This window comes from Etheostoma cragini, chromosome 11 (genome assembly GCF_013103735.1).
Source record: "Etheostoma cragini isolate CJK2018 chromosome 11, CSU_Ecrag_1.0, whole genome shotgun sequence".
NCBI lineage: Eukaryota > Metazoa > Chordata > Actinopteri > Perciformes > Percidae > Etheostoma > Etheostoma cragini.
The window spans coordinates 10,997,153-11,013,012 of record NC_048417.1 but is presented as its reverse complement, the minus strand read 5'-3'; the positions used below and the strand labels follow the sequence as shown (position 1 = coordinate 11,013,012).

The 15,860-nt window shown below is 35.7% G+C and overlaps 1 protein-coding gene across 1 annotated transcript; it reads left to right on the top strand.

The window, feature by feature from the left end:
• The first annotated feature begins 1,733 nt into the window (after nucleotides 1–1,733).
• phf11 (PHD finger protein 11) lies at nucleotides 1,734–15,146 on the top strand. The gene is made up of 18 exons (XM_034884719.1): nucleotides 1,734–1,984; nucleotides 3,949–4,053; nucleotides 4,160–4,293; nucleotides 4,504–4,538; nucleotides 4,627–4,712; nucleotides 5,095–5,165; nucleotides 5,290–5,339; nucleotides 5,433–5,515; nucleotides 5,618–5,640; nucleotides 7,495–7,565; nucleotides 7,665–7,753; nucleotides 7,874–7,881; nucleotides 9,439–9,473; nucleotides 9,564–9,625; nucleotides 9,953–10,082; nucleotides 10,621–10,977; nucleotides 11,060–11,131; nucleotides 14,867–15,146. Exons 1-18 carry the CDS (start codon nucleotides 1,874–1,876, stop codon nucleotides 14,938–14,940), a joined length of 1,596 nt encoding a protein of 531 aa, XP_034740610.1. The 5' UTR covers nucleotides 1,734–1,873; the 3' UTR covers nucleotides 14,941–15,146.
• Nucleotides 15,147–15,860: the final 714 nt, after the last annotated feature.

Here is a 15,860-nt window from a genome sequence, read left to right as displayed (position 1 = left end):
TGTAATGTTGGGCTCTGAGTGAATGTGATGGGCGTTTCTCACTATTTTTTAATTTTTACAAATCAAAAATAATCAGATGAATCAATGATGAAAATAGTTTATTAATTGCAATCCTGTACAAAATAGTCAAACATGCATTCCACCTCAACCAACTCTGCTTTTAAGTAATGATCTAATTCTATAAAAGAATGCATGGTATATTATAAGTTACAGGGGCCGTTTTTCTCCATTAAGTGTTTACTTTTTAATAAGAAAATGTTCCTGTTTATTTTTATACACCTTTACTTAAATTGCCAGACTTTTACTTGTAACGCATTTGTAAAGTGTGAAATACCACTTATCTTTTTTTATTATCGGCCAATAGCGTAATACCGATGCATTTTTGTATAGCTAAAGCCAATTTCTGGATTTGTGGGTGCAGATATTACACACAAAGAGTCCTTCGATAGCTTTGTCACTGCCATATGCCGTTAATATTAATGAATCAATATATGTGCAGTCGACGGTCACTGCTCAATGTGAGGAGAGTGCAGATTTGACTCGCGCAAGCGTCTTTTTGTGACGAAGGAAGCTGTGATTGGTGCATGCGTCCCTTTGCGAAAAATATCCTCCAAGATGCAAACGAGAGACTTCTGTAACGTCAATACAGTAAAAACGGACCTAATTAACGAAGTTGGTCCACTGCTGGCTACAAGTTAGCATCAAACACAACAAAGGCTGTCACTTGAATGGCATTTTGAGTTAACGTTGGCAACCAATCAACCATAGATTGCTAAAACGTTTTTATGCTAGCTTAGCTACAAGCTAGCAATCAAAACACAGCAAAGACTCTCACTTGAAGCGTTTAGAGCTAACGTTAGCAATCAAACAATCATAGACAGCGACAACGTTTTTGAAATTATTTCTATTTTATGTTATTGTTTGTAATGAGAAAAATGTATTATAGATTTCACAAATTTCAATATGGCAGATATATCGTAAACCGTTTAAATCTAAGCATGCACAACTAACATCTGCACTCAACCAGCGCCGGACTAGGTCTAACCTATGGGTCTAACCCTAACTGTCTGTGGGTCTGACCTAGCTGACCTGACTTCTTTAACTGTCTATAGGTCTGACCATAGACAATTATCTACAAGTCTGACTCGACGCTCATCGGAGATCATTTATATGTCGGGAATGACAGTGACGCGTTATGCCGTAAAGCATTTATATCTGAGCATTCGAGACTCAAATCTTTTGTTTTTTATTTTTTTTGCGCAACTCAAATCTGCACTCCCCTCACATTGGACAAAGACAAGCTTGGGGGAAAAAAAATACTCGCGACCAGAAATGAAAGTGAAACTGTTCAACTAGGTTGCCAAGTGTGTCAAAGCCCACCATTAATGCTTATATTCGAAATTTGAATACATTGCAGTGGGTAAAAATACTGCAAGCTTTTTTTATTTCATTTTTCGACATCTAATCAGAACTCTAGTGACCAGAAAGTCATTCACAACAACAGAACAAGTACTTTATATGTAAAATATTTAAAAAATAAAAAGATAATAACATTGATGTTGGATTTAAAAAAAAGATTTTTATCATCTGCATTCATATAAAACAATACAGCTGTGTAAAATTCCCACAAATAGCTTCGTTCTCAAGAGAAGAAATTAACCTGTGTGATTTTTGGAGGTCCGCGGGGGATATTTCGCAGTATACAACCTGGCAACCTCAAACCATTATAAAGGCGGTGAAATCAACGCAAGGAAGTAATTTACGATCATGCTACAACGCCTTTGAATTCAGGTCGACGTGTATAGTTAGATTGACTGTAATAAAACGCTTTATTTTAGACGAAAAGGAGTTAATCTACCGTTAATTGGCAGGAATGGATGACGGTGACAAACTGTGCTGTGTACTTTGTCAACGGTCTGAAGAGACGACGACAACCGGACCGTTATCAACTAATAATGAAGTCACGGCTCATCAGAACTGTTTGGTAAATATTAGCAAGTAGCTAGGCTATCTCTCTTTTGTTATTTTTTGTATTGACTTTAATGATTAACGTTAGCTATTGAGCTAAAATCAAGGGGGTAAGCCCATAGACAGTTAAAGAAGTGGACCAACAGATCCGTCGTTCTGGACGGAGACTTGTGAAGGAAAATCATACACAGTTTGGACTTACATCAGCTATTTAGGTTTAATTACTAATGTTAACTAGCATGTTAGTTAGTAGTAATTAGCCTGTGTCTATGTAATCTCCTAACATACCTAGTGCTCCGTATCTGCTGACTGGGAATGATTGAGATTTCTCTCGGCACAGCTACCAGAAGACAACTTTCAGACACGTTGCCCACGTTACGACTACGTCGTCAAGCTCAGTTGAAGGCTGCGCAGTAACGCCTAATCATCACCGGAAAAATGCTTCTATTTTCCTTCACTGGTCTTTAACTGTCTATGGTCTCCGTCCAGAACAACGGGATCTGTTGGTCCACTTCTTTAACTGTCTATGACTAATATGAGCAAGCACCGGGTTGAAGACCCTTCTCCTCTTGCTAGAAGGAGACACAGGCACAAAGTGAACGATTTTATTGTAAAAGATGGAGATGGAAACGGATAAGAGAACAGAAACGGCAATAAAAACCTCATACAAAGTGTGGAGCTCCTTCACTTATACCAGGTTATTAAAGGATGTGGTAATGATGACTAAGGCGTAGGGCATATTTTGCATTCATAAGAATCTGAGTTTTTTGAGCAAATACAGTAAGTAACAAGACAGAGGTTTGTCATACTCACACAGGTCTTAGATTTGAGTCAAGTAATCCATTTTAATATTTAATATCCAATTCATAGGATATGTAATGTGCCTTTTTGTAATGATGTCATGGTTATGTTCCTGACTCCTGCAGCCAATCAGAATTGAGTACCAGACATGTTTAACCCAGACCATGGTATAACACAAGTTCATACTTTTACTCTACTACATTTCAAAGGGAAATAGTCTAACTTTTACTCCACTACATTTGGTAGCTGTAGGGACTTTGCAGATTTAAGAACAACCTGTGTTAAGTAATATGCATGTTATAGACCAAACTAAACTATTAAACTGCTTAGAATAGAAAATCTTACACCGAAAGGGACCCTTATCTGCATATTAGGTATTTTTAACAGCTTACTTTAAGATAATTCTGTTAAAAACACCTATTTTACTTAATTTAAGGGTTTGAATTCGCATGACTTTTAATTGTAATGGACTAACAGAGTATGTCTATAGTGCTATAGTGCTTGCTACTTTTACTTAAGTAAATAATCTGAATACTTCTTCCACCACTGGATACTAAATAATGTAACTAATATCTGTACTGAACAGGACATTTTGCCGTTAAAACAATTAACTTGTCAGTGCTCTGTGACGGAAAGGCAACCAGACAAGTAATTCATTTTTAAGATGTATAACTTAAATACTTCATATTTGTGCCTCTCCAGTACTGCAGTTCTTGTTACATATCAGCTGACAGGTTCACCATTACTGGTATATCAAATATCAGCCGATACTGTATACCAGCACAATCAGCACTGCTCTTTAGTCGGTCAATATTACTACAGCTTAAGATTTCATATCTTATTGACATTTCACAGCTTTGCAGACTTGGACTAGGTCAAAGCTCATGTTTACAAATGTCTATGTCATATTGAATTCAAAGGGTATTGCCCTTTATTTATGCTTTTACTGTATCCACTAAAGCCTTTGTTTACAACTGATGTTAACTCCTGCTCCTACAGTGAAACACACGTTTTTCTTTAAATTACAGTGTTATTATCTTAAGACATTTCCTCCTCACTCATGTTGAGTGAGTGTGTGTGTGTGTGTGTGTGTGTGTGTGTGTGTGTGTGTGTGTGTGTGTGTGTGTGTGTGTGTGTGCGCGCGCGTGCATGCGTGTGCACGTGCGTGTGTGGTTCCAGTTATTTTCCTCAGGTCTTTTTTGCCGGAATTCTCCACAGTTTGACGATCTTTTTGGTTTCCTTGTGGAGGATGTGCTGAGTGAGGTGAAACGAGGAAACAAACTGGTAAACATTTATTGATATTGATCATATTTTACATATGCATAGGCTTAATCCAATAAGTGTGAGCTGGAAGCCATTTTAGTTGCTGTTACTCTTTTGTTTGCATTAGATATGTAACAAATGTAAGCTGAAGGGTGCCACTGCTGGGTGTGAAGTTGGACGCTGCAAGAAGTCCTACCACTACCCGTGTGCTGTTAAAGCTAAAGCGACAATTGTTGAGGATGCAGACGGGGGGAAATATGGGTTAGTCCAACAGAACTGTTTACCTATCTAGAAAATTGTCTTGTATTCTAAATCATGCTGTACTTCAGTTCTTCAGTATATGTATATACACTACATATACATATACATATACTATATATATACACACACACACACACACACACACACATACTATATACTATATACTGTATATATTTTGGTTTGATTGTAAACTGTGTTTTCATGCTTAAGGCTGTACTGCTACAATCACTCTCTACAAACACAAGGTAAGTGGGAATTTTCACCAATCTTCTTGTTCACACCTTTTTCAGTTTAAGATACATTATTAGTTGAATTTTTCTTTTTAATTTCTAGAAAACAATGGCGCCATAAACGGAAGTCCCTCTTCCTCCTCAAAGTCCAGAACTTCCAAAACTCCCAGTGAAGCCGGATCATCCAAGGTTTGATTGATTCTGCTTCATAGATATATGACAAATCACTTAAAATGGCAAATCTTACAGAAAAGGCTCAGTAATTTCCTAAACCAGTTGGGCTCTGTAGTTCTCAGCCAACTTCAGGGGCGGATAAATACACATGTTGTGCCCTACTGAGTCTTTACGGCAGCAGAATTGTGTCTATGGGACTCAAAATAAACCTCAGTGGCTGGCTGTGTTCATGATGCAGGGATGTTAGGATTTTAGAAGTTTTATCAATATAGAATCCATTTTTTACTTTACATTGTATTTATTTCTAGAAGTAAATGGTACCTAAAACAAAAACGGAAAGGTTTTATCCGGCCACAAACTTTGTTCAGCAGGTAACAAGTAGCATTTTCAATTTCAGATATTTTGCCTTGCCTGTGAGAAGACAGAAGGAAATATCAGCTTGGAAAGTTCAACTAATAGCGTTGTTGTGTAAGTATGTTCACATTTTCCAAACATCTTGCTTTATAAGCATATAACTAACATTTTTATGTTTCAAATCTGCCCTTAACATCAACATTTGATCATATTCTAACAGCCAGGCATGTGTTTTTAGGTCCTATTGTGACAAACATGCTCCTGCATCTCATAGGAGAAACACCAGCGGTGAGTCCAGCTCATACCGCACTTTTGTCATGTGTTTTAAGGTGTTGTTTTCTTAGTGTTACATTAAGTGACATTTCTTCTTCTTCTTGACAGGTGGTTCTACATCTGCCGGACAACCATCCGTGTACAGCACTGACTCCAACTCATCGAGCAGTGCGGCGCGTTCATCTTCCAAGGTACGCTCATTATTCAGAGTCACTTTAAATAAAGCTTTTAATTCTATTTCATTTCAGGACGATTTGGCGATTTTAATCATTCTGCTTTTGCTTTTGAAACAGAGACAATTGAATTCCACTAACAAGTAAGTGTGTGATAATTTGCATGCTGGATGTTGCTGTTCTTCAAGTCTTCCACGTTTTCAAACGTTTATGTAAAGTTATAACATGTCATGCTTTCAGCTATTTTTATTTGTATTACACATGTATTATATTGATCTTCTGGCACCTTATACCTAAGGAAACAATGAATTCTGCACACTGTCTTGTACTCACTTTTAGTCCTTAGACCTTTATCAGGCAAAGTACATATAGATAAACAGCACCAAACACACACACACACACACACACACACACACACACACACACACACACATATATATATATATATATATATATATATATATATATATATGCGCGCTACATGTAGTCTGGTTATCACCAGACCAAGCTCAATCTTTTAAGATTGAACATTAGTCCGGGGAGTCTGCTCTGTATTTTCTACTGCACAAGGGGCGTGATCAACGGGAATAATTTAAATGATTCTGTACGCAACTGGATAGTCCTTCAACCAATCAGACCAACTAGGGTGATGAATGGCATCAACGGGTAGTTGTGCTTCGTCAACTACTATGTTGAATGTAAACAAAAAACTGCTTGCCGTCGCGTCTCTATCATCATCGTGTCTATCGTCACAGGGTTTACCAAGTCTAGGCTACAAGCTCTTACTGGGAAAAGTCCACTAATCAGAGGATGCCAACACTGCACACAAATTCAGTTCAACATCAGATAAGAATTGTTTTATTTATTTAATTTACAATTGACTCCCATTTTACCCAGTGTAGCCTGTCTTCAAACGACACTAAAGGCAATCTAAACGGAAAAACGGAGTGCATTCAGAAAGTATTCAGACTCCTTAACTTTTTAACAAGTATGGACCTTTTTCACAGCGGAACATTTTGACTTGTCATAGTAGGAAAACCACAGCTGAAATTGATAACCGTAACGATTTCTCACTTCCAACGCTATTTCAGTGAGTCAGCATGCACAATACCAGGACCTCTCCTCAGTGGAATGCAGCCACCATTAATGGTTTTGAATACAGCTGTGCTTTTCCTATTATGACATGTCAACATGTCAGCTGTGAAAAAAGGTCCATTCAGAACCTTTGCTGTAAAACTTGAAATTAATCTCAGGTGCGTCCTATTTCTCTTGATCATCTTTGAGATGTTTCAACACCTTGACTGGAGTCCACCTGTTTGGACATGATTTGGAAAGGCACACACTTGTCAATATAAGGACTCAGAGATGACAATGCATATCAGAAGAAAAAACACTGTCTGAATGCACTGTATACAAACAAAAGAAAGAACACATTTATTGTACTAAGCCCTCTAATGAAGCGTACCCACTGCTAGTACCAGCTCTACTCGGCTCGGCTTGACTTGGCCTCGGTTCCCCTATCCTCCTATTTCCATTGCAGATTAGTACCGACTCATGCGTGAGAACGGCCATGACCTAACACACACAGAACGTTGAAGGTGTCGTTTTTGATTCTCGGCATTTGGCTGTTACCGCAGCTGTCAAGACTAATACCAGCAGGTTGTGAGGCGAGTGAGAGCCTATTGCCTTTAAATGACCTGTCTATATAAACTTTGCCTGATGAAGGTCTGAGAAAGGAAGTGAGTACAAGTGATGGACAGTGTGCACGATTCTTGGTTGTCTTTCCAAGAAACCTTATACCTCAACCTTTTTTCTAGTGGTGGACAATTTAAATAAAATTTGCAATATTTTTGATTTGCCAATCGTTGACAATTTTTTTTTTTTAATTGGCTAAATTTTGTTTCAGGCAGCCCCATCCCTTTTTGCTTTCCATAAACTGTTAATAGAATGTAACAGTTACAATTGTTATAATGGCTGTCCTCTCCCCTCTGTCCCAGACAGGAAGAAACCCCCTCTAAACGTAAATCTAAAGGCTATAAAAGGATAGTTTTGGATGATTCCAATTCAGGTTAACCCACTTTAAAATACATGAAAGAATGTAACCTATTTAACAGTCTTGTTTGAAAAGGTTAACGTACAGATTTTTTTAATTTCCCATCATCTACAGGTGATCATGTACTTGATTCAGAAATGGCAATATTTGCCCCTTTAGAGACGGATTTAGACGAAAGTGCCAACTCTGTTCCAGAGACCCAGGTAAGTCTAATCTTTGATTATTCCATAGTAACATCATCATTAGAGGCTGAGGATGTTCAATTAACTGAAATTAATTTTTCTTCTCTTTCGTTAATTTTTCCCCTCTTCTCGACTCTGCAGTTGATCAGGTGAGATCAAACCTCTTTATTTTTAGGATATTTACAATGTGCAGCATACATTGCATGACCTTGCTAAAGATACTACTTTAGTTTTTTGTGATACTCATTTCAGTTTCAGGTGGTGTAGAATTGTATTGCATTAAGTGCTGTCGGTTAAACGCGTCAAAGAGAGCCATTTGGTTTTATGTTAATTAGGGGTCCAAGCCCGGGGGGCTGGGAACCGCGGTATCAAAGCTATGTGGTTCACAAAGTAGGGCTGTGGAACCCTAATTTTTTCTTGAGATCAATATTATTTGTCATTATTATTCCATGTTAGGTCCTATAAATCAAACCGTACATCGCACATACAAAAATCCATATATCCCCGCGTTTCCTGGATTCAACGGAATCTCGTGATATAGGCCACGCCCGTTTCCGACTAGACTTTTATGCGGGACAAATGGCGATACTTGGACAAATACTGCAGACATTTCCTGATAGGAAAGGACTTGTCAGGAGATTTGTTTCAAATGTAATGGCTCCTTGTGTTAAAAATATTAATAATTGTTTTGTCTTCTGACAGAAACGATTAGGGGCCAGTGTGTGAGAGCCGTTTGGTTTTCTGTTTGTTATCTGTTGCTGTTTAACCTCCCACCACCAGGGGTAGCCAATTTGGCTGTGACAGAGGTGATTTAATCAATGTCCAACAGGGCACAGTTTTTACCATGCAATATGTTATGAGAATGGAAAGGGGAATTAATGTAGTTTGTTTGTTATTTACACATATGAATGGACTCTATGTATGGGAAAAATGCTTGAGTTTAAAAGAAATGCTTAGTGGTGTTGTTTGACATTGGATCACAATGTGAACGCATCTTAAATAGTTCAGTTATCTACTTTTTTTACAAGCAAAGGGTCCCTACGCGCATTATTAACGGCATTAACACAAACCCATTTTAACGGCATCAATTTTTTTATCACAAGATTAATGTTCTTTTTGGCCTAGCAAACTTTGTAGTTTTTTGTCACATGCTGTTGCAACATTCAGTAACGTTAGAAAAACTATAACACCACACTGGATCTAGCTCAACCGGAAACAAAACAACAGGCACACCGCACTTTTGAAAACCACATCAACCAAATAACCAGAACTGCCTTCTTTCACCACAAAAACATTGCCCGTCTCCGCCCGTCACTCACCTTCTCTACCGCTGAAACTTTGATTCACACTTTCATCACTTCCAGAATTGACTACTGCAACAGCATCATCTATGGTTCATCTGCAAAAGCCTTAAATTAACTTCAATACATCCCAAACTCTGCTTCCCGTCTCCTCACACACACCTGTTCCTGTGATCACATCACCTCTGATTTTAATCAGTGCTCTATGTGCTTGTTTTACTCTAAAGTGTCTTTGAGAACCATGTTAAGCGCTAAATAAATAAAATGTATTATTATTTAAAACTAAATAATAGTTTTTGTTATACAGATGTTATTTGGATTGCATTTAAATGTTCAGTTTCTTTAGTCGTATGGTCATGTAAAAGTAACAGTAAAGCATTATCGTTTAATGTCTTCCACTCACAGGAAAGACACTGAGGGTCCCACTGGGTTCAGCTCAGGTAGGCAGCCACAGCAGACTCAATGCATCTAAAATATGTGACTTAGACATAGTAAACAAATTGTTTCCAAACTCCTGCTGTCTCCTATAGAACATCTGGAGGAAGAGAACAAAGATGACAGTAAAGATGAAGATGAAACAGTCATACATTCAGTGAGTCGTTACATAGTTTTACCTTCAAAGTCAGTTTTTTTACATATCAGCTATAAATTATTACTACTTTAATCTCTATTGAACATTTCTTCTTTTATTTATTTATTTCTTAATTTATTATTTAGTCCTGGAGTAGATTTGGTCTTTCTCTCTGATAGAGACACAATGTTAACCCATAGTTTCTTTAAGCTAATTGGAAGTAATCTGCCTCTGTGGGATATTTAATCTTAGAATCTATATACTTTTTATATGTGACTGAGAAATGGTATATCATCGCAATTTGCAGAACAGTGTTAACTCATCTGTAATGTGTATGCTTCCCCTCAGGATGCTGAATCAGAGAGTCTGCTGCTTCCCATGTCTTTGCCACATTTAGTTACAGTCTCAACTCAGACTGCGCCAGCTTCACTTCCCGCTGTGGTTTTGTTGAAGGCCGAGGCACAGAGGGTAGATACAGGTAAAGTTGACTGTGCTCACTGTTTGTTTCACATGGGGTTGGATACGATTAACTTTGTTACAGTGTTAGGAAATTGGAAATGTACATTCAAAGTCAGTGTATACAGTAAATACAAGGAGGATTAAGACTTTACATAGTGATCGTGGTTACACAGTGCATCTACATACAGCATACAAAATCAACAGGTTTCTTCAATTTTAGCAACAATATTATCTGTTTACTATATTATATGTAAAACACTTGCAAACGAATGAATTACTTTGCCAAGCTTTCAACTTGATGAAAGCAGACATCAAAATGCGCAAGGTCATTTAAAACGTTTGTAAGAAATCAATGTTTAAAAATATGTGCTATATGTATATGTATAAATATGGGTAAATTAGACCCTTGAAATAAATAATATATTGTAAAAACAGTATACAGCACTTGTCTAGTGAGCTGAAGAAGGTTCTGTTGTCGCAGAAAGTTTCCAAACTACTCAAAAATCAAAGCAGTTATGTCACTCGTTATGTAAGCTGTGATAACACCTCTTTTTCAGGGTCCAGACTTGAGCAGAGTTCTTTCCACAGTCCTCATCAACACATTGCTGGACCGTCTGTCCCAAAGCAGAGCTCTGCTAGACCGCTTCCACCTCCTGACCACTCCAAACCTTGCCGTGTTACCCACTCACCTCCATGCACCAGCTCAGCCATTTCTCCAGGTCCACCTGGATCAACGTGCGTATCCCTCCTGTCGCCCTCTTCCCTTCCCTCAGACCCAGAGCCAACCACTTACTCCACCAGTTTCTGGAAAAACTGCAATTTGGCAGGATGCACACAGGCCATATTTACTGGTTTCCTTAATGAGATGAACGATATCGCCATCAGAATCCAGGCAGACCAGGCGAGCCAGGAGGGTGAGGGAGGATACAGCTTACTGTGTATCTTTATTTATGTTTCAAACACTGGAATATAAAGCTCTCTCTGTTCTTTCCACAGATTATGATATTGCACTAACAGTGATGAGGGCTTCTACAAAACTGGCAGAACTTGTGGCCAAGCAGAAAGAGGGTGAAGTATACTATGACACTTTTAGTGACTTTTGTTATGGCATACTATAACTTTTTATGGCATACTGTATTATGACTTTTTACAACATACTATACTCTGACTTTTTATGACTTTTTACAACATTCTATACTTTGACTTTTTACGACGCACATACATACTGTATCTATACTATGAGTTTTATGTGATGTTTTTATGACATACTATAACATTTTATGACATACTATACTATGACTTTTTACAACATACTATACTATAACTTTTTATGACACAATGTATTACTTTTTTTCAAGAAATGTTTTAATATGACTTTTCATGGATATTTTGACTTTTTTTAATGACTTTGTATGACATTATTTTTTACGATATAAAAAAAAATGTTTTTATGACATACCATACTGACATACTATATACGGTACTTGGATTTTTTTTTTTTTTTATATGACATTCTATGCTCTGATTTTTTTTTTTGTATAATAACACACTATATTAGACTTGTTTTACTTTTTTTGACATGCTGTACAATTACTTTTTGTTTACTTTTTTGGACACACTATACTAGAATTGTTGGACTTTTTGAACATACTTTACTATGACTTATTTTTACTCTTTTTGACATACTATACTATGACTTATACATACATAAGTCTGTATTTTATGAAATACTATACTGACTTTTTTATGGCTTTTCATGACACACTATGGCTTTTTCTGACACCTGAATGACTTTGTTTTATCAAATACTACACTATGACTTTTTAATGACTTTTTATGACACCTGTATGGCTTTTTTTGACATGTTATACTATTATTTTTGTGACTTTTTTCGACATACTTTACTATGACTTTTTATGGTTCTTTATGACATTCTATATTTTTTTAAGTCTCTTTGCGACATACTATACTATGATTTTTGTGTGACTTTATTTACATACTTTACTACGACTCTTTTATGGTTGTTTATGACATGCTATATTCCAACTTTACTATGACTTTTTCAACATATTGTACTATAAAAAGTCACACTATACTATGAATTCTTTTAGTAAACTGTTTTATCAAACTTTTTTTTTTTTTTTATTGACCTGCTATAGTATGACATTTTTTGACATGCTATACCATGGGTTTTTTATGACATCCTGTAATATTGCTTTTTTATGGCTTTAGGACATACCATACTATGACATTTTAATGTTTTTTTAATGGCATACTATACTGTGACTTTTTACACATACTAAACTATTATTTTTTTCAACATACTATACTATAGTATTTCTTTTTCCTCTCTTTTCGACATAGTATACCATAACCTTTTTCAACATACTATACAATTACTTTTTTCACCATATTATACTCTGACTTTTTATGACTCATAAAATAACTCATCAATTAATTTTATTTGTCACATACAATTCCAGTGAAATGTTATCCCATCAGCTTTTTCAACTTGTGAATAATTCATCATGAAACAGAATGTGGCCACAGAAAAAGAGTGTCCGTGTTGAATTATTTTTAAAATAGACAACCTGTATGCCTTTTTTATGATATAATATACTCTGACTTTTTTAAGACTTTTTTCGACATACTATACTATGACTTGTATTAAACTGTTTTCAACATACTATACTATGATTTATTTTCGACATACTACATACTGTGTGTATATATGTATATATTCATTTTCTTTTATTTAGTTTTGTGAACAAGTTCTTTTTTTTATTTAAACAAAAGGGCAAAACATCGGTCCAGATGACAACATAACGAACATAACACACACCGAAGAAGGCACAGTACACCTTTTACACCTTTTACACCTTTTTACTCTTTGTAATCAAATGTTTCAGTCCAAAGCAAAGAGAGGAAATACGGGAAGGAGGAACCCACAACAAAAACACAACATACTATGTATTGAGTTTTTTTGACATATACTATCACTTTTTTAATTTTTTTGACACACTAAACTATGACTTTTTGGTGCCTTTTTTCAACTTACTATGCAATGACTTTTTTTTACTTTTTTGGACATACTTTACTGTGACTTTTTTTTTTTTTTTTTTTTACTTTTTTCGACATATTATACTATGACTTTTTTTTTTTTAACTTACTATACTATGACTTTTTTTATGAAATACTAAACTATGAGTTTTTTTTTTTACATACTTTTCATGACATACAATGTCTTGTTCTATACTGTGATTTTTTAGTTGGAGTTTTGAAAATTTCTTATTTTACAAATTAAGTTCTAAAATAAGATATAAAAATATATATTAGGGCTGGGCAAGTTAACGCGTTATTATTGCAATTTTTTTATCTCGCGTTTATTATTTCTTTATTATTGTAAAAGTTTGTTGCTCACAGGCTTTGTAAGACCTGAGACCGAGAGACTCACCCAGGAGCAAAAACAGCACCTCTGATTCATAGTTCAATAATTTATCAACCATACAACACAGATACTCACCAAAAGTTGTGTCTAAAAGGTAACTAGTTCGCGGTTACGGAGGTCTCTTCCAGGTCTTTCTAGCCTCTACAGGTGATTTTCTATTGAGCCTGAACTTCCAGCCTTTTTCCGGGGTCGTTGAGCATTAAATCCAAACCGTCACATCCAAGATGTATCCACTTTATGTCCATAATTCATCGCGTTTTGGCTCATTTATGCCGCTAGCTCGTGGCCCTGTGTCTGCTCTCTGTTAAAGCCAGTGGAATGCCCATATACGGGAGACAACGTCATCCAAAGGGTGTGGAGGCTGAAAGAGGTCAAAACTGGCTAGTATGCAATCAAAGATGCTATAGTGCACAAGAGCTATATCTTGTTACAATGCTACAAATGCTTTTGTAGCATTGCTGTGGTTGTAATATCAATAAATATGACATTATTATGTTATTATTGGCATAAGTAAATGTCATGAGGGCAAAAGCGTCTGGACTTTCTTTGAAAGAAAGTGTGTATTTTGTCATCTGTATAAGTTATGATGATTATTTCTTCACAGTGTGTCTCCCAAGATATATGAGAAGTGTTTTATAGGTTTTACTGCTCTGTTCCATTTTATTTATTTATTTGTCTTTAAGGTCCTACAACCATTTTTAACATTCAAGTGACCTCACTGCAGCCCAAATATTCTAATAACCCAGTTTGTCCTGAAAAAATGATGTTCATATCTTGACTGTAGACAACAGAGTTGATGTTTTACCAGCTTTTATATAAAAAAAATCCAGACGGACAATGAACTGTAAAAATGGCCTTTGTGCTCAGAGGGTTAGGTTGAGATGTACACTAAATATTTTATTTAACTTCTACTTTATGAACAGAATGCTGGTACGTTTTTGCAGAACAAATGTTACGGCACTTTTATTCAAATGGCAGAACATTTAAAAAAAAAAATTGCACGTAATACACTACTTTTTAGTTTATTATCTCATTTTGCAATTAATCGGGGAAATTATGCGATTAATCACGATTAAAAATTGTAATCGCTGCCCAGCTCTAATATATATATATATATATATATATATATATATATATATATATATATACTGTATATATATATACTGTATATATATATAAATTATATAATTAATATAAAAAGTAAAGTACAGCTTCAGTTTTTAATATATAATCTTATTCAAGATTCAGGTCTATAGTATAAGTGAACTACAGTTACAAATTTAGCATAGCCCTTTTTATTGTGATAAAATTATGATTTCTAAACGACAGCGTGTTGTCTTTATTTCTTTTTACAGAGTTGGAAAGGAAACTAAAGGACCTGCAAAAGGCGGCAGCAGCTATGGAGGAGGTCGCCTCAGCACTGAGATGAGTCCAACAGCAGCTCCTGGAAGGACGTGGATTTCAGTGTTTACTGTTGTCTTATTCATCTGTGATTCCCACTGTTGGTTGTATTTCAAACTACTCACATTGGCGTTTTCATCATGACATAGTATAATACAGTATGACATTTTATACAACCTGTATTTGTATGTATAGTTCAGACAGTGAAAGGGGCTGGATGTGGAAGCACAAAACTGTAATAATAAAAAATGTTGAATTTTTACAATATTATAAGATTTCAGCCTTTGATACTGATGCGTTCAGAAAGGAGTTGGAACTTGTGTTCCATTTAGAAAAGATGTAACACAGGAATGTTTCATATTATGATTTACAATTTAAAAGCCTGTACAGAACATGAAGAATTGGAAAGAACAGTGTTGAAAATGTTCCACATCCAAGTATGGTAGGCTACTTTATTATATTGTTCTGCAGTTGAAATACCAAAACATTATTGGATTTAAGTCTTGAGTTAACAAGTTTACTATTAATAGTTTAAAGTCAGATTTGTGAAATTAGTTATCAAAGGACAGAAGAGCTGAAATAATGCAGTAGCTTACAACTGAGAATCTGCAAAGAATTATCATAAGAGGAATTCATGTTACGGATTACATTTTTATCCATTATATTAAAATTGATCTTTTGCATGGAACATGTTGATGTATTTGACTTTTCTTTGAACCTTTTCATAAAAGGTTTGCTCAAGTCACATATTTTAGTCAAATAACTCGTGCCCCTAATAGACCGTGAATTGATTTAATATTTAAACCTTTCTTACCAGTTTTTGACTAAACGTAGCCCTTTGTGAATTTGTTTTCATTTAACCAGGTTATTAACAATCTTTTTCAAGGAAGACCTGGCCAATATAGCACACCATTACAAGATTACAGACATAAAAGAATGACTGGGTGT